At 38.8% G+C, this 24,562-nt stretch overlaps 1 protein-coding gene across 1 annotated transcript in view; it reads left to right on the forward strand.

The window, feature by feature from the left end:
• LOC139708663 (ubiquitin carboxyl-terminal hydrolase 31-like) overlaps positions 1 to 24,562 on the forward strand; it is a 95,798-nt gene that overhangs the window by 55,101 nt on the left and 16,135 nt on the right. The window contains exons 3-6 of the mRNA XM_071620598.1: positions 5,387 to 5,622; positions 9,127 to 9,238; positions 19,275 to 19,375; positions 20,725 to 20,805. Coding sequence (XP_071476699.1) covers positions 5,387 to 5,622; positions 9,127 to 9,238; positions 19,275 to 19,375; positions 20,725 to 20,805 — 530 coding nt within the window. The remainder of the gene's footprint in view (positions 1 to 5,386; positions 5,623 to 9,126; positions 9,239 to 19,274; positions 19,376 to 20,724; positions 20,806 to 24,562) is intronic.

Consider the following 24,562-nt stretch of genomic DNA (forward strand, 5'->3'; position numbering starts at 1 on the left):
ATGTTATTTCTCATATCTCATCCATTTGTTTCTATTTTATAGCAAAAATTGATAGTTTCTACTGTCATATGGAAACTATGTTTTATCTTTAATGGGTTTGATTGGTATCTAATTGAGGGGCCACAACAAGCAGGTGGTCTTCCTGCGTAGATCGCTGCTCAAACAGATTTCACTTTCAATGTTGTTCATTTATTCATAGTATTCAACAGTGAATATATTGCTTAGTGCTCAAGATCACTTACTTCAAATTCCTACAATTTTGTTGTTTTTGCAAATAATTTGAATTTTTCTCCTTTTGAGGCAGTGTTGCAACATCGGCAATGATTACTGTGGCATAGAGTGGAAGTGTATGTGATATGCTCCAAGCCTGACACTCCTCATTCTCGCACTGAGGCAGCCAGGGTTGATAAATTCCCAGGGTGGACGACGGTGTCTAGTAATTGTGCTCAATGCCTGTGAACCCGAAGAAGAGTATTTTCCCCACGAGGGGGATTATGACCTTGAAGATTTCTCCTTTTCAATGCCATTTGCCGACAGTGATTACCACGGGCAAGTGGTGCTTGAAGCATGAGAGGAAATAGAGAGGCAGGTATGTAGTTACATAGTAGATAGATATACATAGATTAATAGATAGATAGATAGATAGATAGATAGATAGATATAGATAGATAGATAGATAGATAGATAGATAGATAGGTAGGTAGATAGAGGAATAGTAGATAGATAGATAGATAGATACATACATACATACATACATACATACATACATAGATGAATATAGATAGATAGAGAGATAGATAAATAGATAGATAGAGAAAAGAGGGAGATGAATGCATAATGAAGTTAAAAGATTGATGGATTGATAGATTAATCAATCTTCACATGAAAATTTGAGTGTCAATCAAAGCAAATAAAGATGAATTTGCATACCATTTTAGCTGGCATACAATGTATAATACGATAATTTTCCTGAAGGATTTTCTTTAAAAAGGAGTGAGTGAAAATTGTAGATTTCTGAGTATGTAGAATGGTAAGGTGAAAATCAAATACTGTTGTATATATGAGAAAAGTGTGAATTGGTATTAGAACAGGAAGTTCATTACAAAATGTAGGATACAAGATAACACTCTTTATAAGACAGAGATATAATGCAGAGAGATGGAGAGATTGAGAGAGGGGTAGAGATGAGAAAGAATAGCTCCAGAATGATTGAAAATGAGACTGAAAAAGTAGGAATGATGACATGAATCTTGCTACGCAGAGCTACTCCAGAGAAAAAGAGGGAAAGGTATAAATACAGAATTTACCTCTGCAAAGAAATTCTAAGAAATAATAGATGGGACTTGCATGAAGAAAAAACTGAAATAATTCGTTGCTTGTAGATGTCAAGAATGCCAGTGAGAGAGAAGGAAAGTAAGAAAGGAAGAGGAGGAGGAAGAGGAAGAAGATGAAGAGGACGAGGAGGGAGAAGAGGAGGAGGAGGAGGAGGAAGGGAAGACAGTGAGAATCAGGAGACTGGAGTAGAAAGACAAGAGTCTGTAATATGACATTGCCATGAGATGGCCTCGTAGAAGGAGACAAGATAGCATCAGTCACACAGGAGATGTGGCAGGCAGAGACAGAGAAGTACATGTAGCTTGTGTGTCAGGCTAAAGGCTTAAAGGGGAGCATCAGCGTAGAAGCTCGGATTTTAATGTATGCATGTATGATACAACAATGTACTTGAAATTGACCTCGTTTACATCACTGGATATCATCACTCTTCAGTAAATCTATAAAGAGATAAGACAGAGAGATAGCTTGTGTGTCAGGCTGAGGCTTAAATGGGAGCATCAGCATACCATAGAAGCTCAGATTTTAATACATAAACTATGCATGCATGATATAACAATGTACTTGAAATTTTCACTTACATCACTGGATATCATCACTCTTCAGTAAATTTATAAGGAGATAAGACAGAGAGGTATAGCTTGTGTGTCAGGCTGAAGGCTTAGAGGGGAGCATCAGCATAGAAGCTCAGATTTTAATATATGCATGTATGATGCCACAATGTTATATTTGAAATTGACCACATTTACATCGCTGGATATCATCACTCTTTAGTAAATGTAAAAGAGATAAGACAGAGAGGTAGCTTGTGTGTCAGGCTAAAGGCTTAAAGGGGAGCGTTAGCATAGAAGCTTGGATTTTAATATATGCATGTACATATGATGCCGCAATGTTACTTGAAATTGACCTCGTTGACATCACTGGATATCATCACTCTTCAGTAAATCTATAAAGAGATAAGACAGAGACAGAGAGGTTGGCCAGGCTGAGGCTTAAAGGGGAGCATCAGCGGAGAAGCTCAGATTTTATGCATGTATGATACAGTAATGTACTTGATATTGACCTCATTTACATCACTGGATATTGTTACTCTTCAGTACATCTCTAAGAAGATATAATGTGTAGGAGATGTCCATTGTTCATCTTCTACCAGATCTCTACGTCTCTCTCTCTCTCTCTCTCCCTCTCTCTCTCTCTTTGTACTTTTGTCTTTCCCATCAATGTCTCCCCTTTTCATCTCTCCCCAAAAGAAATCCAATTTCTAATATAGATTATGAAAAGCATAAATGGAGTAGGGATAGATAGAGGGGATGGGTTCTATAGTTTGCTTGTCACAGTCACAGTATTAATGAAACATGATTCCGTCTCCAGGGCAGGTGATGGCATCGCCCAAGTGTCTCGTGATAAATCCGGTTTGATCCCGGACAAAGCCTTTTTTTTTAAATATTATCTCCACAAGTCATTTGCCCCCAACCAACCCCCTACCCACCGTATCTGCGATCAAAATGTAATTTTGTCACTGAATTTCTGTTGCATTAATCATTGCATGCTTATTAGCAGTCATTCACTGTGAATCACTTGTTCATCGTGTCGGGAGCAGGCATTTTGATAAGAAATTAACTTTCTACTTTGCCTCGGGCAATTACTGGGTAATGACAATGCTGAGCACATTTCACCATGTACATGTGTCTGGAATTTCCATTTCATTAATTTGTGTGATTAAATATGATACTTTTGAAATATAATGTGTCTCACAGTTGAATAACCCACACTTCTCACAATTGAATGCATGATCATAGTCATGTTATATACGGTGTACATATACATGTATGTATGTATGTATGTATGCATTTAACAATCGCGAGATAAAAAATGTGTATCTCATTAAAGAAGTGGCCAGCTGATATCTGCCATTGATATCTGCCATTGATGGTTATTTGGTGAAAGGAGTTTTTCAGAATCTATATCTCTATTGACCCCCGTTACTTATTCGCTTACAATATGTGTTGATATTCACATGTAGTCCATCCACACAGAATCAAATGCAGTATCATTAAAAAGAATAAATAAATGAAAACCTCAATATGCATATAAACTTCAATGTGGCTGAACTGTACACTCACATTAATGCATACACTTGGTGTGTCATTCTGTACTTGTACTCAATACATTTGTGATTCTAAAAGATGGATATCCTTTGTATTCTGATTGATGTGCCATCTGCTTTGAGCAGAAGACATGATCTGAGAAGAAGGGTTATCAACAGTAGATGAGAACTTACTGGTACAAAGTTTTACTTTGCATGATTATGTGTATAAAACAATGTGTACGTATGTGTGTATGTATGTTTGTATGTATGTATGTATAAATGTATGTATGTATGTATGTATGTACATTATGTATGCATGTATGTATACTTAACATATGTATGTATGTATGTATATATATATGTATGTATGTATGAATGTATGTATGTATATATGTATGTATGTATATATGTATACATGTATGTATATACTATGTGTGTGTATGTATGTACGTATGTATGTATGTATGTATGAATGTATGTATGTTTGTATCTACACAAATATGTGTATGTTTGTATGTACAATGTATTTTCACAAATGAAATGTCAGTCTGATGAAACAAACCAGTATTTGAGAGTTTTAGGTCATGCCTCTTCAAATCACCAGAAAAAAAAAAGTGAAAAATTCTGAATGCGTCTGGATTGGCATTGGCATTTGAGTGGTATTTGATTATCCCTCACTGCTCTTTGCTCGGAGATTGACACGCAGCCAAGAGAGCTTTCTCAGCCGATTGGCGCAGACATCTTGAAACTACTTGTCCGTGCATTGAGAGTGCCTAATCCCCCTAATCCCTATTGTGTCAACATGGCCTTGGTGTTCGTGTTTGACCAAGGCATTTATGTACCACACACCTGAGTGGACTCCCTCACTCTGCATCTAGGTCAGGTTTAGATGGATTCCTAAATGTTGATGGAAAAGCATGGAAAGTTAAAGGGATCGCACAGTTTTGGTTGAGACCTAATTTCAGGTTTCTAACATTTTTTTGGTGAGATAATGAGCAACCTTTTATGAAATATGATAGAGCATGTAATTCTAATGAGGAATTTAATGTGTATTTGATGAAAATTGGTTTTGAAATGGCTGAGATATCCAAAAAGAGCAATTCTGATAAAGTGTGGGACCCACATTTTATTAAAATCGCTTTGTTTTACTTTGTTTTTGGATGTTTCAGTCACTCCAAACCCGATTTTCATCAAATAAATTTTGAATTCCTCTTAAAATGATATGCTCTGTACTATATCATAAGTGTTTTCTTGGTATCTGGCAAAAATTTACTTGCCCAATTTTCATCTCCACCAATACTGTACCATCCCTTTAAGCTAAATGCCTGGGCTCATAAAGTGCACCAAGTGCATGATGTTGACAAAATCCTCACTATCCAAAAAGTGGCTGAAACATTGAACATCAGGTCTTTTTTGTTGTTGATCGTTGTTTTCTCATTTGGTTAGTCCATGATGAACGTGGCATTAAGGCAGGAAGAGTGTGTCAGTAAAGACAGTTTTGAACCAGTTTCTTATTTGAAAGCACTGGATCACTTTAGGATGCAGTAGGCCTTTCAGTGAAACATTTTGACATGCAGTAATAGATTACAGATAGTTGACACTATGAATTGATAGACTATAATGTTTTGTGGTTTGTTTGTTTGGTTTTTTTTTTGCACTCCACGAACAAAGTTTGCACATGGCTGCACATTGTGTTTAGGTGTTCTCAAATGTGGTTTAAGTTCATGAGCTACATGAAGTTACATTTAATAGCTATATGACCTCCATACAACACAAGGGATTGTTACATTTTTTTAATGAAAGGTTATCATCGAAGCATAGTGATTTCTCGTATTTGTGATGATTTCAGTACTTTAAATGAAACAAATGTATGTGTGCTTCAATTCAATGGATGATTGTTGCGTAAATTATTCAAATCTGAATAATGATAATGGACCCTATGTCGTTCTTTCCTTTACCTGCCAGATCGTCTTGACAGAGGTGTACATCGACGGCTTCTACCGGTCTTTCAGCGACGTCCAGCCCCTGGCGGACATCCACGACGGGGACAGCGTCTACGCCGTGGAGACGCCCCACAACCCCCACAGCATGCTGCAGAACAGCCAGGTCAAGCCCTACCTCCACGTCCACTGCAGCCGCCCCATTGAGGTCATCACCATGGTAGTCATCAACCAGCAGGGCACGGGGAGGTCAGGCAAGAGGTGAGGGGTCAAAGGTGACAGCTTTGGTTTGTCAGTGCTGGGAAGGGTGGACATGGGACAGAAAAGGATCAGAACAGTGTCAAATGAAGCTTGAGAACAGTCAAATCCTGAGAGGATTGGACTATTTTCTAGAAAAGCATAAAAACAGTTTCCTTTTAATGTTTTGATTCCAAATTTTAAAATTACATAGAAGAAGAATTGCTCTTTCAGAAATGTAAAAAAAACCCCTCAAGATTGACTGGGTTGACCCATTTCACCTACAACGTTTTGCTGGAATAATCTTTACAATTTACTGATCTTCTGCCATATTTGGCAAATCACTGTAGTTATATCACAGCATTGAGGTATTATGATGTCCAAAAAAAAAAAGTTTATGGTACTTTTAGTACAACTGTAATTTCCATGACACTTGGCATGATCTGAGAAGAGTTATTTCAATACTTAGAAGGCTCAAATTGTCTGTTGCTGCAATGTGTTACTGTATAAGCTGTTATTTTCGCATACAGATATTTTCGCGAATTAGAAGGTCACAGACATTTTCGCAAGATGTTGTTTTCGCGAAGTGACACCAACGCTATCTTGCATGCATTGTTACTCTAGTGTATGGCGACATTTTCGCATGCTGTTGAATTCGCGATCCAACTGTGATTCGCGAAATTTGCGAAAATTAAACCCTCGCGAAAATAACCGCTTATACAGTATTTGAGAACATATAATTTCTAGAATGTTAGTGTGATTCTATGTCAAAGACAGAGGAAATAGCCATTCAGTCACAGCCCTTATCAAATAGCAGGAGAATTGTCTCCTTTTTATGCGTCTGCCCAGAAGGGTGCCGAAGGCATTATGATTTTGTTTTCCCCAGAGTGCCCAGAGAATGCAGAGGTATTTGCGATTGTTTGATAGCACGCATTATTTGAGTCTTACGCGATAATGCACGGGTGACGAGAAACATTATCCCATCCTGTCCCCCATCGGCATGGTGGCACTTGCGTGATCAAGTGATAAAGTTTTTTTCCGCTTTGACGTCACTGCGGTTAGGAATACCTGGAACGGAGTATACTTGTAGCCCCAATAGTAGATGTAATGATGTGATCACACGTATTGGTGATCCCGTTGAGATGAGCTAATTAACTTTATGCTTGTGTGTGTGTGTGTGTGTCGGGCAGAGAAATCCCAGGATGCGACATTATTACATTGATCTGATCGCAAAACACTTGGATTGAGATGATCATAAAGTGCTTGTGATTTTTTGCCAAGGTTCTGTGCATATCAAGAGCAAGCGCGACATCCATGGCCAATCTGCCCTGCGCTCTGCGTCGGATTGCACAAGTCGTAGCTGTGCTATTTCCCATTATTGTCTTGCTCATGGACCAGCATAAGACGGGCAGTGTTGAGTAAATAATTCATACACGGCCACAGTCAGGAAATTGGAGAGATTCAATAATGGCATACAAAGTGCTACATGATTGATCATGCCATTAACAAAGGACTGAAATGTCCTGTCTTTTTAAAAAGATCATGTATTTCAAAATAAAGCAAATTATAGATCAAACGGTAAAAGATGAAATTAGTTACCCATCTCTGTGGCCAGCATGAGATATTAGTTGTACCTGATGTTTATGTTTGTCTTGGTTTTGTGTCATGTTACTATGATACCTTTCAGGATGCAGTGAAGAGCTTTGGTCTAGATTCCATTCTAAAATCACATTGCAGCCATGAATAATAGAATGATGCAATACCAATTTATGTCCATAAATTTGTTTTCCTTGGCACTTCCTAATGTGTTCTACCTTACAAACCCAGCCTATCTGCCCACATAGTAATTTCAGGCATGAACAGTAAAAGAAGCATTGTGCCTCACAACCTTGATACTGGAGACCTGCCCAGCATGGCAGCATATAATTCGTGCAAACTGCATTTCAAATACTGAGAAGTATTTGGTGAAAATGGGTGAATTAGATAAGCCATTACTAAGTTCTCGGGGGGGGGGGGGGGGGTGGAAACAAATCTATAGCCTTAAATATGATTTTAAACTGGTCCAATGCAGATCAGTATGCCGTGGGAGATTGTAAGTTTGACTCTTCTTTAGTAGCATCACAGGCAACTTTAATGCAGGATTTCGTAATGGTATCTTGGTGGAGTGGTCCCATGTTGATTTAAACAGTGCTATGATATCCTTTTTGACAACGAGACTGTGATTGTATGAGTGAATCTGTGTACTCAGTCACATGGCATCGCAAGTCACAAAGAGCTTTGGGGACTGGAGTGGGCGGAGACATCAAATTTGTACCACTCTCAAAGCTTTTAAGGAATCGAATGATGTGTAATCAGGCTCAAGTTGAGTGACAAGATATCAATGATCAGTGCATTGTTTTATGCATCTGTGAGGGGGAAAATGAAGGAATATTGAGTTGCAGGGAAGTACTCTGAGCAGTGCGAGTTCAATTATGGATTTGCCCGTACACTTATCTACCGCAGTGATCGAGAAGAAATAAGTGACTTGACCGTATTGGCAAGTGACAGCTGTAAAATGTTCCCTCTCCTGCTGTAGAGTGAGGACATGTTGTGCTACAGCTGCCCTGACATAGAAAGAACACCATCTCAAACAATTCCAGCAAAAGTCACATCAGTGCTCCACTTTGCGTACAAAGCAAAGGACAAGGTCTCTCCAAGGTCACATGACCAAACGCTGTAGCATCAAGCTACCCATAAGCTGTTATCTTTAGTTAGACATTTTGCATACAATTTTAGATTAAATGGGCAAGCCCCATACCTACATTGTATGCACAAAATGTATAGGAGTTCTGGGGTCTATTAAAAATATGACAAAAGTATACCAGAACAATGTCATTGAGGTACCTACAGTTGAAAACATTATTTCGTGCAGCATTTATGTGGTGATCTCCACAGGATCAGCTTTTGCTTCACAATCAAAGTTTGCTTTTATAACTTTCTGAACAATTATCAAAGTCTGCTGAAGTTGCTGCTAATTTGGGGCTTATTTAACCTGTGTCATTGAGTTTGTTCAGTACAAATTGATCTGTAGATTGTAATGTATTCTTCTTTGCATCACATGTTGAGAGTAGTATATTCACTGCTTATATTCTATATACAGGGCTTGACAGTAGCAGTGGCCAGGTAGTCTGGGGCTACTAAAATTTGTTGTCAGGCCACCAAATTTCCAAAAAGGTTATCTTTTGGTGGCCCAATTGGATAACTATTTTTAAAAATTCATTCTTATCTTTCCTTTGATTTTAAAGATTTTAGTGACACAAATGGACCATTAAGTTGTTTTTGTCGAGCTCTGCTATGGATATATTCTTTTAAGTTTAATATATATGTGCTCATGATATGATGAGGAATCATCAAGAGATTTGTCTACTCCTTGAGATCCTTCCAATAGCTTGGCAATAACCCTCTCAGAAACTGGGGTAGACAGTGTCGCCGTTTATTGTAAAACATGTCTCTTTGGTAACGTTCCACTCCGTCCATGACTCACTGCAGGTTCGGGCAGCCGATGGCAATCGAGGTTGATAGAAGCGTCTCCAACAATCAGCTGATCCTCGTCATCCTGCGGGCCATGGGATGCACACACGTCGAGAAGATCATGCAAACGGTAAGACACGCGTCGAAACGATGCAGACGTCTCTGTCTTCTCTCTCTCTCTCTCCGGTCTTCGGCATATGCCGTGGGTGCCTCGTGTAGTGCATGAAAGTGGTTGGTGACAGACAATATCTCGTAGGAAAGAGAGACATGCTTCACATCTTCTCAAGTTAGGCACATGACCTCAGTTTGACTGTAACTGTACGACCGACACTCTTAAATTTGCGCATGCTGTTATGGAAAGATCATTAGGGATTTTTTTATTGGTTGTGCGCCCACGTCATAATGATAATGAATTCAGATTCTGAGTATTTTGGTGCAAAGCAAGAGCATCAAGTTACTTGAAGTGCTCTCACATTGAGCGCATTTGTTTGCTAAATAACATGATGCGAATGACAGAAAACATTGGTAAGACCATAGTGTTTTATGAATAATGATACAGCAATCAATTGAATATTCAAATATGTCATGTATATTCTGTATACCAGGCACTAATAGTCGGTGCAGTACAATAGCATTGATGCATTCTATCATTTACTCATATTTCTTTTACTCTTGATTTTGCGTGCATGTATTCATATGTTTATTTATTCATCAATTATTCTCTCATTTAGATTGTTTGATTCATTTATCTGCTTCATTTCCATGTTGAGATATCAGAAACATGGCATTAATGATCAACAATAAAGTATAGAGAAAAAGCAATGCATGAGCATTGCTGATTGTGTCTGTGCAATAGCAGGGTTAACACTTGCCATATTTCCCTTTCCTTTCTTCATGGATTTTCCCATTAAAAGGATTCATATCACTCTTTGTCACCATCTATGCCCCATCTCTCCTTCTCTCTCTCTCTCTCTCTCTCTCTCTCATTTAAGAGGCACCTGGGTGAGAGAAAATAAATAAATGAATATCAAAAGTCATGCCGTTAAAAGTGCACTTGCGGCCTAAATGTCAGATATGATATTTTGTTCTGGCATTGCTCCGCATCCCCCGTTGCCAAGACGATACGTGTCCTTGCAAGACAGATGACGTGTCTCGTGGGCTTTGCCATTCAACGAATGCCTGGAGGTGGCGGTGTGTGAAACTAGTCTGTTTCCCCTTTCCACATTTTGTTGTCGTGTTGTCATTATATTCGAAGATACAGAAACAAAGTGACGGACGCTAGGGGTGACATATATTTGAATGTTTGATAATCAGTGCAAAGACTTACTTGTTTGACCTTGTCAATCTGCAAGATAGTTTGAACAATGCCAGCAAGCAATCAGACGGTATGTCTTGGTCGGAAAGTTAAGTAGGTTTTGGTAGATTTTCACGAAGTTTAAAAATAGGCTTTGGTTGTTAATTGCTATGGTCTGCAACGCAGCACAAATGCACTAGCCATGTTACAGGCTTTGGTGTATAATACAATTACTGTATACACCATATATTTTGTGGAGTTTTCCTAATGGGGCCTAAATTGTACATTTTCATCTTCACTTTGAGATCGCCTTGTCTGATTTTCACCAAACTTGGTAGGTAGCATCCCCGGGGGGATAGGATCTCAATTTGTTCAAATGGGCACCATTGCCCACCTGGGGGGTCCCTAGGGGGCCAAAACCCCCTAAAATTAAGGAACCTTTAAAAATCTTCTCTAGAACCAGAAGTGATAGGGCTTAGATGATACTATGAGTAAGTACATTGATGACTGTAGTTTCAAGTTTGTTCATGGGGGAATCAGGGGTGCCCCCCTTGGGACCCAGGGGAGGGGGTGGGGAGGGGTCCTAATGGGGCCTAAATTGTACATTTTCATCTTCACTTTGAGATTGCCATGTCTGATTTTCACCAAACTTGGTAGGTAGCATCCCTAGGGGGATAGGATCTCAATTTGTTCAAATGGGCACCATTGCCCACCTGGGGGTCCCTAGGGGGCCAAACCCCCTAAAATTAAGGAACCTTTAAAAATCTTCTCTAGAACCAGAAGTGATAGGGCTTAGATGATACTATGAGTTAGTACATTGATGACTGTAGTTTCAAGTTTGTTCATGGGGTTGGCGGATTCATTCCCCCCCCCCCCCCCCCCCCCCCACGCCTTAGGACCCAGGAGAGGGCTGGGGAGAAGTCCGACACTTGTAATGGAGCCTGAATTGTACATGTTCATCTTCTTCTTGAAAACCTCAAGATGAATTTTGACCAAACTTAGCAGGTAGCATCCCTAGGGGGATAGAATCTCAATTCCTTCAAATGGGCACCACGTCCCTCTTGGGGGCCCCTAGGGGGCCCACCCCCCCCCCCCCCCACATTAAGGAATATTTAAAATCTTCTGCTCTAGAACCAGAAATGATAAAGCAAAGTTAATACCATGAGTTTGTACATTGATGACTTTAGTTCCAAGTTTGTTAATTGCAGATTCAGATCCAGGACTGCCTGCCCCCTCCCCCCCCCCCCCCCCCCCCCCGAGTTTTATTTTTGCAATTTCACAACGCGTAAAAGTATCAACTTCAATCCCAATATGATTGCGTCATGCAGATGCACATTTTTCCATTTATTGCTTCACTCCACAATTGCACAATTTAACCACTCGTGAAATTGTCCGAAAGTCTCGATTCACCAAAAATTAGACTCACTTAACATGTGGCGCACTTACTGTATGCAGTGCACTTACTGTATGCAGTAATCATTTTTCTGTAGAATGTGTTAAGTACCCAATAATTTGCGCCAGCTTATACGTTTGTATGTACATGCTCCATGTACAGTATGTGTGTGTGTCTGTGTGTGTGTGTGTGTGTGTGTGCGTGTGTGTGGATGTGCATGTGAGAAGGTGAATTTTGATTAGTGGTTAACAATTATGTGGCAGAAAGTCACACTTGTATTCTTTGAGAATATTCACAAAGCACCTTGTGTGACATGTTCAATGCTGTTTGCAAGCCAAATAAGTTTGCTGAGGAAAAACTGAGAATACAGAAATATGGATAATATGGGTATTACGATCATTTTTGTCAGGCACAGTAGAAGGAATCACGAGCATCATGGACAAACTGAATTGCTCCATCTCGATCAAGTTTATATAAAAACGTACCTTATATGTTTTATTCATGCACTTTCTCATGAATTCGTGGCAATGAAAATAATGCATCAGTGTTTGGAAGAAAAAGACCGTAGGGAGAAAAATTGCTTTAATGCGATCCTACATGTACATATTTTTACCTACAGAATGCTGCTGGCATGTGCAGTGTATACTTTCTGTGCAGGGTCATGGAATGTGGGGCTCAGTAAAACTGGAAGGAAATAAATAGAGGAGAGGTTTGGTCTTTTTTGAGCCCGAACAGACATTGATTAATGCTTGTTCCTCGTATGTTTATATTGGGAAGCGACACCAGACAGTGTATGTGTGTATGTGTGTGTGTGCATGTGCAGTGTTTGAGCAGCCCCTGCAAGCTACAAATTTGTAGAAGCTCAGCTTTACAGTACATGCCAAAAGACTGGTTGTAAGGGATTGCTCAATAATTTAGAGCTGAATCCTCGAGAGAGGGACAAGTGTATCCCCCTCCCCCCACTCCCTCCCCCTCCACTAACTGCTTGAGAGTCTGTTACTCTGGCCTAAGGGGGAAGAAGCGATCCATGCCCATCAAATGGCGGAGACTCGTTGTCATCGCATATATACACCCGACTTTATGTGACAACAGCTCACTAAATCATCATGACATATTGCTGTAATCATTACAAGGATGGGAACAGTTGTACGAGGTTTGCTTTGGGGAAAAAAAAAACACACCAACGACAAACCAGCATAATAAAAAGGGGTAGCTGTAATGTCTGATTTGTAGCCGATGTACTTGATAAAGGAGTACGCTTCCTAATGGAGAACTGAAGTCTTAAGTGAGGAATTTGTAGGAAACAATTTGCATATTAACAAATAGTTACTTGAACAACAGGAAAATATTTGGGCAGAATGAATACAGTGTATATTTCTCCCTTTCACATTCACATCACAATCTTTATCTTTTTTTTTGGGGGGGGGATATATGAAAGTAATCAAAAAGATTGTTGAAAGTTCATGAAATTAGCAACCATATATTCACTCACTTGAGTATGGCTAATTTCCCACAGGCCTGTATCAATATCCAGTGAAATTTGATAATAGTTTTGATTAAAACACAATTTACAAAATAAGTTCTGCAACAAGGACTGTGTAGATGTACCCTAACTATAATCATACTAGCTCAAACATCAGAAGGAAAGAAAGCTCAAATATTTTGTTGTAAAAGGAAAGATAAAAGAAATATTGTGCATGACTTGAGAATATTAATCAACTTAAGCTTGCCTTGCGGCTTGAGACAAAAAAAAAAGAAGAAGAAATAAATGAACCCGAAGAAACAAACAAGTATGAAGAACGAAAAGAAAAACAGACGCACCCCTATTAATCATGGGTGTTGGAGTGTGCTGGATGACAAATCGGTTGGGGTGAAATCTTGACTGTTGTGATATTTGCGGCAGGGTTGATTGAATAACTCATTTCTGCCCCGCAGATCTGATGACCACAGATACAGGCAAAGACACAACTGGTGTTGGCCAGAATAACAGTCTCATGTGTGATTGATGAAAAATAAATAGCCGCTGTAAACTCAGTTATGCTTAGTCTCTGCTTGTGACCGTAACATTGATGCAAGATTTTTTTTTTTCTTGATGCTAGTGTTAATCTTGTTTATGGCACATTAATATGATTATTTTTCATACTCATGAGTTTCTTTCTTCTTTTTTGTATTAATTTCATGTGGTGAAGGAAAGAATTTTTGACTTTTAATCATTCAGGATAGGCAAAAACAGCACCGGCAACTGTTTAATATCAATATTGTTGATCATCATGGCCATATTAGCATTAATGATTGTTAACTACATGATACCTCTAATGATTATGATATGCAGGTAAGTGAAAATGAGCTCCATCGAAAAAGACATCGTTTTCACACAATATGCTTGTGCAAGGGTTTTTGGTAAAAATCCATCATTAAAGTAAGCTTTCCAATTTGTGATGACTGTGTTAGTAGATTGGACTTTGTGAAAAGATTGTTATCATTACAAGTATACTCAAGATGTACTGTCATGATTAGCATCTTATATGAAAAGCAGAATATAATGTAAAACGAGGAATGTTCACGTGCATTTTAATTTTGCAAGCGCGAAGATTTGCGAAATTAAAATGCACACGAAATTTCTTTTCGACACTATATGCATTGAACGCCAGTGGCAATTCGCGAAAATTTCATGCCACGTAAAAGGCCGTCGGCTCCAATTCGCAAAAAATGTTGTGTCGCAAATATATCATGTTTTACAGTAGTCCCCGAGTTGTCCATGGAGTTTAGGACACTCCTTTTGTTTGGTATTTACAGTATTAAAGAAACCAGTGCAGTTTGTTGCATATAATGTTAGTGAGGTACAAGCTCTGCCCTCAACCGTAGAAGACAGGGGCACATGCTTTTTAACTCCCTATACGCAGTTCTACCCCCCTCCCCCATCTCTTTCTGTGGTATCCAGTCCGATTGGAAAGGACTGTGACACAAATTGAAGCGAACTTCGCCAATCATCACGAGACTCCCCAAGAATGGCTGCGAAAATAAATTTTCCGGCATTCCGATTCCCCCGTCCCCCCATCTCCCCATCCCCCCGAGAACGATGATGACGGTAGGAGTGACTTGGGATTTCTTCTGGCACATTTTGTTACAGTCGTCATCCCCACGGTTTATTTCCATTAGGGATCTGTATTAATCGCAGGGTGCATCGGCAGTGACTGGTCCAAATTTGTCTCGGGGAGTGGGCACGGTGATCGACTAATATATCCACAGCTGAATAGAGAGGGTATAGAGGAATGGGAGAGATGCATAAACAGTGAGAGAGGGAGAGAGAGAGAGAAAGAGAGATGGGGAGATCAGACATTAAAAGAGAGGGTATTTTAGTAGATACTGGTTTTGTAGAAAAGGGATAATGATAGATATTTAAACAGAGACAGAGGAAAGATAGAGAAAGAGAAAGGAGGGAGAGAGAGGAAAGATTGGAAACTGACTGTATCAGGACCTATGGGGGGGGGGGGGGGGAAGGTGGTAACAGATATATCGTCAGTTGAGAACCAGAAGGGCTATTGTGTTCTGATCGTAGATAAAAACGAACCAATCAATTTTCATGAAATAGAAAAGTCTAATCAAGATTTAAATCAAAATTTAATTTAATTATATAGGGCAAAATAGCACCCTTGTGGTTTTGATTTTTAAAATTTTGCTGAAAATGAAAATAATGTAAAATTGACACAATAATATAGAGGACATTGAGCTCTACAACATGAAACCAATAACTCAATACCCCCCCCCCAAAAAAAAAAAAGTGCAATAAAGCCCTTCTGCTTCTCAACCAGCGATATATAAGCAAAGACCTGAATTAGGGAGAGAGAGAGAAAGAGGGGGAGAGAGATATCAGAAGAAGGTTTATGGGCTGAAGAAAATAGACAGCATCCAGCAGGACTTGAGTTGTGTCAGAAATAGCTGCTGCGTGAGTCACCACTTTGAAAAGAAAATGTTCTTCATTGGAGGAATATCTAGTGAAATTGATCGCAGTTGACATGCAGCAGTTTCCCTGCGCACGGGAATGTGGGCAATGCCCGGAGAGATAGATGTGATTGCTTTCAGCTACGACTTCTGCGGTTTTTTTTTGATGGAATTCATAGAGGACGATTTTTTTCCCCAGCTATACTGTGGGAGCGAAGACACACAAGAGTCAAAAGGAAAAACAGTAATTCTTAATTTATCTTCAGCATGTTTTAATATGTACTCCAGAGGAGATTTAGAGGGTAGCATCTCCCCCCCTCCTTGAATTTAGGCAATATTCACAGAGCACTAGTATGCTGTAGTCTAATTACATTTTATATCTGCTCGCATCCGAATTGCAGGTCACCTATTTTTAGATTGGGAAAAGGGGAATGACTTAAATTTTCATCGATTCTATTCCTGTTTTCATATCTGGCTCAGTCGCAGTTTTCAGTAACTGTACGAAAATAAAAACCAGAACTTCTTAATATTTCACGGCACATTATGGAGATTGACCGCATTTTTCTTCATGTCTCTGCTTACATACTTCTTCATTTGATTTCTGTGCATATGAATTGGTTTGGGAGCTCTGTCTTTGTCCGATCTTGCTACACTTTCATCTCATTTAGATTCTTTCTTTTTACAGAAACAGTGGACATGAAAAAAAAGTCAGATATCTATACACGGTGGTAGAATTCCTGTTCTTGCCATCCATAAAAACTGCATCACAACTTGTTGGAAAACAGTTGTAATGAATACCACACAAATACTTTAGATATTTAATTTCTAGGTATGGAGGATAGCCAGAAGCTAAAGAAGATATTTCTTACAAAGGGAAAAAAATAAAACAAGACAAAAGAGAATGATAAAGGGATGAAACGGACAAAAGAAAATGAAGGAATATTGAGAAAACTCTTAAAGGAACTATGTGAATAAAACTTAAAGTTTGTGTGTTAAAGGACAAGTTCACCTTCATAAACATAAGGATTGAGAGAATGCAACAATAATAGTAGAACACATCAGTGAAAGTTTGAGGAAAATTGGACAATCGATGCAAAAGTTATGAATTTTTAAAATTTTTGTGTTGGAACCACTGGATGAGGAGACTACTACAGCTTGTGAGTCATATGCGTACAACAGTATAAAGAAAATGTAAAAGAAAATTTAACATATTTTCACTTTTTTCGCATAATAAAAGAGCACTTGACTTGCCTCTTTCTAAAGGCGGGGGGAATAATATTACCCATAACATTTGTCGGTAACGAGTCAGGGGAATGTGTACTTTTTTCAAAAGATGGAATTTTGTGAAATTCTCTTTATATTTTCCTTATATTGTTGTACGCATGTGACATCTAAGTTATACATACACTGCAGTAGTCTTCTCATCCAGCGGTTACTGCACAAAAACTTCAAAAATTCATAACTTTTGAACGGATTGTCTGATTTTCTTCAAACTTTCACTGATATGTTCTACTAATATTGCTACATTCTCTCAATCCTTATGTTTATGAAGGTGAACTTGTCCTTTAAGGTTTTATTTCATTGGGGGGGGGGGGACATACAACTTTTGTATTTAGAAATTATCTACAGTGTAGGGAGTGAAATGTCAAGTTTGAATACATCAGACACTTGTAATTCTACCCACAACCTCAGCAGCATAATACATTACAAAGCACATTCATGTCAATAGCAAAGATGCTAATGAAATACAATACATAGTTGTTGTAACGTGTTCGAGTTCGAGTTCGAGTTCGAATTTATTCGTTTTTCCACAATAAAATCATACAGACATAAATCTCACTTTCTTGAGTGACAGATACAATGTTGAAAGTGAGGAAAGCGAACAAATTTTACTTTTGGCCGACAAACATTATTGCCACATAGAATTGTACATATAGGTCTATGTGTAATTCATTGCCTCCATTCAGCTAAGATGTGCAAGATGTGTATCTGTATGGGAGAAGAATTTGAAATGTCCAACGAGTTTTGTATGCTATCATTTGGTGAGTGTGGAGGGGGTTTGTGTGTTGTGCGAAAGGGAAATGGACGGATTTAATGTCGGCTGTAGTACATGTACTTTAATGGCTCCCGTTGTAGTTGATATCATGGGATATCTCATGCGTCATGTCTGTTTAAAGGGACATTTTATGGTGTCTTTCCTCCGCAAAGAAACGTCCGTGAATGGTGTTACTGATATGATTGTTTTGCATCATGGGAAATCTCACACTGTGCAAAGCAAGAGCTATACAATTGTCTGCTCAAAATTTAGCTGTCTTACTTACTTACTTGGAGTTAAATTGGATGTAGAGACGTAAAGCGTTGCTTATTTGCCACTCCAGGTTTCACTATCCCTCTGATATATAGGCTGTACTTTAGGGGATGGCTGTTCCAATGTTTCTCAAGAATAGTTTTGTTTTGTAGACTTTCAAAAGTGTTAGACTTGTTTTCAGTATAATGGAGGGGGGGGGGGGCTATTTAGAAAAGAAATTGAAGCTCACTGATCATGAAGTACATTGTGATAGCCCCCTCAAGCAATTGTGCTGCAATATTTTTGGAGTAATAATCATGACATTTTTCTGGCAGACTGCGTTACATCACACCCTTCAGTCCAAGACAGAATTTGGTACATGGTGGACTAGAAATCACCAAGACTACTCAATATGATACATGAGAAATATCCACCATCCTAGGGAATGAATTCAAACAACAAAACTTCCTCGATGTTTTCTTCCATTAAAAGAAATATAAAGCAGAAATTAAGTTAATGTGTACCAATACCCTGAGTATTGCGTTTGCTGTATTATTTGTAGAATATACTCGAGGCATTCCCTCTGCAAAATATTACAATTTTTGTGTCACTCTGATTTTTATTTATATGAGTTTAAGTGTAAATTTCAAAGAGTATACAAAAACAAATACAATTTGAAATACATTAACCAATCACTCGGTTGTTTGAATCGTACGATCGCGCTATAAATATTTTTTTTCCACATACGTCTTGAACGATAGTGATATGCAATGTGCACATGTACTTTGATTGATTCCTCGCTCACTGATCAACAGGTAATTGTGATATTCATAAAAACGTATGTACATATAGCTAGAATGCACACACATCAGTACCGCTGCTTACGGAGCAGAACTTAAATGCACAGAGAACAAGTGCCAAATTGTTACAGAGATACGATATGATTTACTGAAATATGTATACTTTCAGGGGCTATCACAGGTAAATTATGGCTGTTTTTTATGACTGTGTGTTCTATCTGTACACAAATTTGATTTTCAGGGTATTGGTGCACTTTAACATTATCTGGTCTTTGCACCCTAATGTGGATGGGACTTTATCAACAGTTGTATGTCTTGGACAGAGTTTCGTGGAAAATGAAGATATTGAGAGAGAGAGAGAGAGAGAGAGAGGCTGCTACATGTATGAGCAGAAAAGAATGATTGTTCTATCTGTTGACTCAATGTCTGTCTCTTTGTGTTTACCCCTAGGGGCCGGTCCTACGACTGGGGATTGTTCTTGACGCGAAGGGAAGCAGACACTACATTCCGGTAGAAGAAGCCCGCCCGCTTCACAACCCCACGATCACAAGGTCAGACACTATAAGAGGCTCCCCACCATGAACTCCTTTAGTCCCTGGGTCACTTGTCTCTAATCATGTTTGTAGTTGTCTGTTCCTCTCCTTCGTCCCCCCCCCCCCCCCTTTCTATTTGTCATTACAGTCTTGTTATTGTCATAGTTCTCTGTATTGAATATTGTAGGGAACTTCCTTGATTTTGCCTTGTTGTTGGTGAAGTTTTACTTCATTTGTATTATCGCCGCTGGAGCGACAAGACCTCGTATCTACAAAATGTAACATGTTTCAAGGGAGCCAAAAAAGTATGGCAGCCAAAGTACTGTATCAAGTGGGATAGCCTTTCCTTTGACATGCTGTGGTGGCTTCATTTTTTGGGATGAGATCCTACAGCTAGGATTTGGACAGGATGTCACTTAACTGATTGTCTGACCATTGATCTAAAAAATGATTTTTGAGATACAAGGTCTTGTCATCCCAGTGACGATATGTTTCTTTGAGTCTGGTATGTTCTGTGTGGGTCTTTGTTTTATTCCACTTAATTCTTGACAACTCAGTGTTTGATGTAAAAAAATAATAATAATGAAATAAAATAAATAAATAAATAGATAAATATATAAATAAATAAGTAAGTAAAATATATATATATATATATATATATATATATATATATATATATATATATATATATATATGTATAAATAAATATAAATAGATGAATAAATAAATATATGAATATATAAATATGTATGCAAATATATGAATATATGAATAAATATATGAATAAATATATATAAATATATAAATGAATGAATGAATAAATAAATAAGTAAATAAATAAATAGATAAATAAATAGATAAATAAGTAAATGTGCATTCATTTTCTCCACACTGTCTCTTACATACCCTGCATGTCTTGGTTAAGATTGATGTATAATCTGCTTTATTATCAGAGTGAATATGGGATTATTTTCGCAAAATGAAACTGAAATATTATTACAATGTTCTCAAGATGAGCATTAAAAAAAGGAAAATTTTGACTATTTCTCTCCTGATCATCATTCCAAATTTGCAGTGTACATTTTTGTACATAAAGCTAGATGTGGTCTGTATGCTAAAAGAAAAAAGTAAACAAAATGGAGTAAGGACTTTCAGAAAATACGAAAATGTCAACAGGAGAAGCATCAATATTTGGAGGCACGTTTCTGAAACATTTGCCTAGTCCTCATTACACCAAGGACGCAACCACTCCAAATGCATATTACCTCACTTTTGGTTAGATCTGACTTGCCAAAGTGTGTAAAAAGTGACAATGGTCATGCTTTTTGCAAGAATCATGCTTTGGATGCATCTATTCCCCCCTGCAGAATGTTACAAGCTACCTCGGAGGAGGGCGGACCGCCCCACGTCAAAGCCATTGTGGAGTGGGAGCGGGACTTCAGGTTTACGTGAGTCTCAAAGAAACTTTTCCCTGTGTATGTCTATGTGTGCGTTTGTATGTTCTTTATTCTATGTTGTATGTTTGTTTGTTTTGAGAGATGTTTTACCTTCATAGGTTGACTGTCATGGATCTTGACCCAAGGTACAATGATACACCAGTGATGGACTCTACCAGATAGGAAGAAGAAAACTCCCTCTTTGATGGAGGCCAAGAAATTGTTGCTTTTGTTTGCATAGAGATAATACACACGAATGAATTACACTGCATATGTCATATTTGTTTCGAGGCTTTTATTTTCAGGAATCTTGCGAGTCGGGTGCTATTCACGAATTCAAAAGCACACAAATTTATTAACTCTGATCTCAACATCAATGTGACATTCATGCATACATTTCTCAATTCATTATTGTACTCCACAGTCGCGAATTCAACCACTCACAAAATTGTCGGGAAGTCTCGATTCGTAAAAAATTAGACTCGCCAAATATATGGCACACACGGTAGGGCATTGCAGCTTTCCATCGCTGTAAACATGAATTAATGACTGACTAAGTGAAGTAGGCATCTGTCCCTGCTCAGTTCTCTTGTAATTCTTGGAGAACCTAGATGCACATGGGATCACCTTGCCACCGGGGCCAGTGAATATTTCATACAGCGGAGGGAGATTGCATCTGGAAAACTTAAAATTGTGCAGCATTCTGGCGTGAGAGCATACAAAAAAAAACAAAAAACGTCCCTTTAGGTCTCTCCTCAGTTGTCATTTACATCGTATTATGTGGTAAGATCGCTTTTTACGCAAAGATCATCGAGGGCGTTTTACAATATTCATGCCACATAAAATTTAATGCCGTCATCAAGTCTCCAGAACCAAGGCATAACATACCAACCACTCGCCAAGAGAGTGGTCTCCAAGATGTTTGGAGCAGATATGAAAGAGACTTAATTACGGCGATCCGCAGAGCGGGAGGAAACCCTTTGGCTTTTACCTTCGATTCTTGTGGGGGATGGGGGTGGGGGTTGTCATGTGGTCGACTTGGACATCATTTGGGCGTCTGCGTAACCTCAATTTCCCATTCCCGCTCTGCGCGACTGTTCGGCTTCCCTCTCTCCCTCCCTCCCTCCAGCATTTGTTTGTGCTGCGCCGAAAAAATGTGTGCCATCAGTCGTACTCAATGAAAACATTCTGCCTCCTCTTCTTTCTCTCTCTCTTGGGCTGGAATGCATCACATACCAGCTCCATGTGTATCAGGTCTTTGCGTCAACTACTTTCTCCTCCCCCCCCCCCTTTCATTTATTTATCTACCTTAGTTAGATCCTGCCTTCTGACACATTTTCATGCTCACTCTGGCTATACAGCAAGAACTGCCATGGAAACATTTTTAAATGTTGCATGAGCAGACGGCAGTGCTGACACACAGACCATAAGTCCCAGAAATCACATTACTTTGTTTTAGTGCTGTATTTTTTCATTTTACCATAGCTCATATTATTCAGTTTGTAGTCAATAGGTAGAATGAGTAGTTCCTTTTCATTTCAGCGTTATTCTAGTCTTGTGTACCTTTGTTTATTTATGTTGTGGGGATTTTTGAAAGCCTCAAAATGCCTAAATTCATATATGATCCTTGATGAGCAACATATTTGAGAAGACTTCATCTAATTTTCTTTTCTAAAATCAGCAATTCTTGTTATTTCTTACCTGGTATAGTGCAGATTTTAAGAATTTCACACGGAAGTACACGTACCATCTACTGTAAAACCTGAACCTACCCAGCATGAAACTTTTTGCAGATTGGACCAGACAGCCTTTTTCAGGGCATGAAAACTTTTGCAAATTGCCACTGGCACACAATGCATTTTGCGGACAACACCTTTGTGTGCATTTGTCTTTCAATGACTCGTGGCTCCTCACAAAATTACGAAAGTGTAATGCAATTGAAAATATTTTACAGTACTCCTTCTCTAGTATAGGATATGTTGCCAATTTGAGAGGATGAGGTAATAATTTCTGCAGTAAGGTTACCGCCAGACTTGAAAGGTGAAAGGTATTTCATCCTAATTTACAAGGGGAATAGAGCTGGTCATGACTAGAATTTTGCATGCCTGCTATAGAAGAAAGAAAAAAAAACCCAACAATACTGTAAAACATGATATATTCGCGGCACGAAATTTTCGCGAATTGGAGCCGACGGCCTTTTTCGTGGCAAGAAATTTTCGCGAATTGCCTCTTGCGTTCAATGCATATAGTGTAGATAAGAGGTTTCGCGTGCATTTTAATTTCGCGAATCTTGGCGCTCGCGAAATTCGCGAAATTAAAATGCACGCGAACATTTCTCATTTTACAGTACTCTCATATGCCTATAGTATCCAGCAAATCTACCAGTGAACATTAAGTTACATTGTAGTCAGCAATGAAGCCATAAATGTGAGCTGAGGTGAGCGGAATACAATGTGCATGTGCAACAACACCCTGTGGAAGAAATGAAAGAAAGCGCAGGGATTTCTCTTGTTTTGTAAGTCCCAGATTTGCTCAGAGGTGCACAGTTTGATCATTGATGTGTCACATCGTTATCTGATGCTGATTACCATCTGCAGGTGGAATATGACGGATATTTGAACATGTGCAGTGAAGGTTTAAACAGCATCAACTCGGTCATTGCCGTTAATGTAGCCACCTGCCCTTACATGGTGCCAGTGGCATTATTTCATGTCGATCTTACAATGTATAAGGTTTGATAAATGCAACATCCCTCATGTGACACTTTTTCTGTATTGACTCAAAATGATCAAATTTTATCCCTGCTGGCTTAACCCTTCTGGTGTTATTCCCCCATCTCCTTGCACACATTATCATTGACATTTTGAGATCATTGCCCTCTGAGAAATATTGGATGCAGGGTTGCTCCCTTGGGAACCTCCATGGACAACTTCATGCCATTCATCAGTACCCAAAGGACTTATTTCCCAACCAGCCAGTTTTTATACAGCTGAGTCAGTGTCATTCCCAGTCTCCATGTGCATAGTGCCACAAAGAGATGGTATGGTTTTTGTTGAGATGGGGCTTCATGTTTCCAACTTTTTTTTGTGGATAATGAGAAACCTCTTATGAAATATGAAAGAGCATACAATTCTAAGAAGAATTCAAAGTTTATTTGATGAAAATTGGTATTGAAATGGCTGAGATATATAAAAGAAAAAGAGGTCCTCTTAAAAGTTGGGACACACGTTTTATTAAGACCACTTTGTTTTACTTTGTTTTTTGATATGTCAACCGTGTCAAAACGGATTTTCATCAAGTAAACTTTGAATTCCTCGTAGAATTGTATGCTCTTGATATTTCATAAGGAGTTTCTAATAATAATAATAATAATAATAATAATTGTTTTGGATATAAACTCCAAATTTTATTGTCCAAGAATGGAAATTCATTTTGCCCAATTGATCGTGGGCCCGGCAGCCACTGAGCTGCGCCAGATCGACGTTGCTCTAACCTTTTCAACTGTTGAACGGCAAACAAGGCAGCAGCAACTCCCATCTTTTAACGTCTTTTGGTATGACGTGGCCGGGGATTGAACCCACGACCTCCCGATTGTGAGGGCAGCCGCTCTACTCACTGAGCCAACACATTGGTACCTCGCAAAAAGTTAAAATCTGTATCCCCCTTCCCAACCGAAATTATACCATCCCTTTAAGCATTTTGGGATGCTGGCATTCTATGGGTTAAACACCGCGGAGGAGCAATAAGCACTTCATGAGATTTTGCCCTG

The sequence above is a fragment of the Diadema antillarum genome, unplaced genomic scaffold, assembly GCF_040938485.1.
Source record: "Diadema antillarum isolate AM-2024a unplaced genomic scaffold, OU_Dant_1.0 seq00001365_RagTag, whole genome shotgun sequence".
In the NCBI taxonomy this organism is placed as follows: domain Eukaryota; kingdom Metazoa; phylum Echinodermata; class Echinoidea; order Diadematoida; family Diadematidae; genus Diadema; species Diadema antillarum.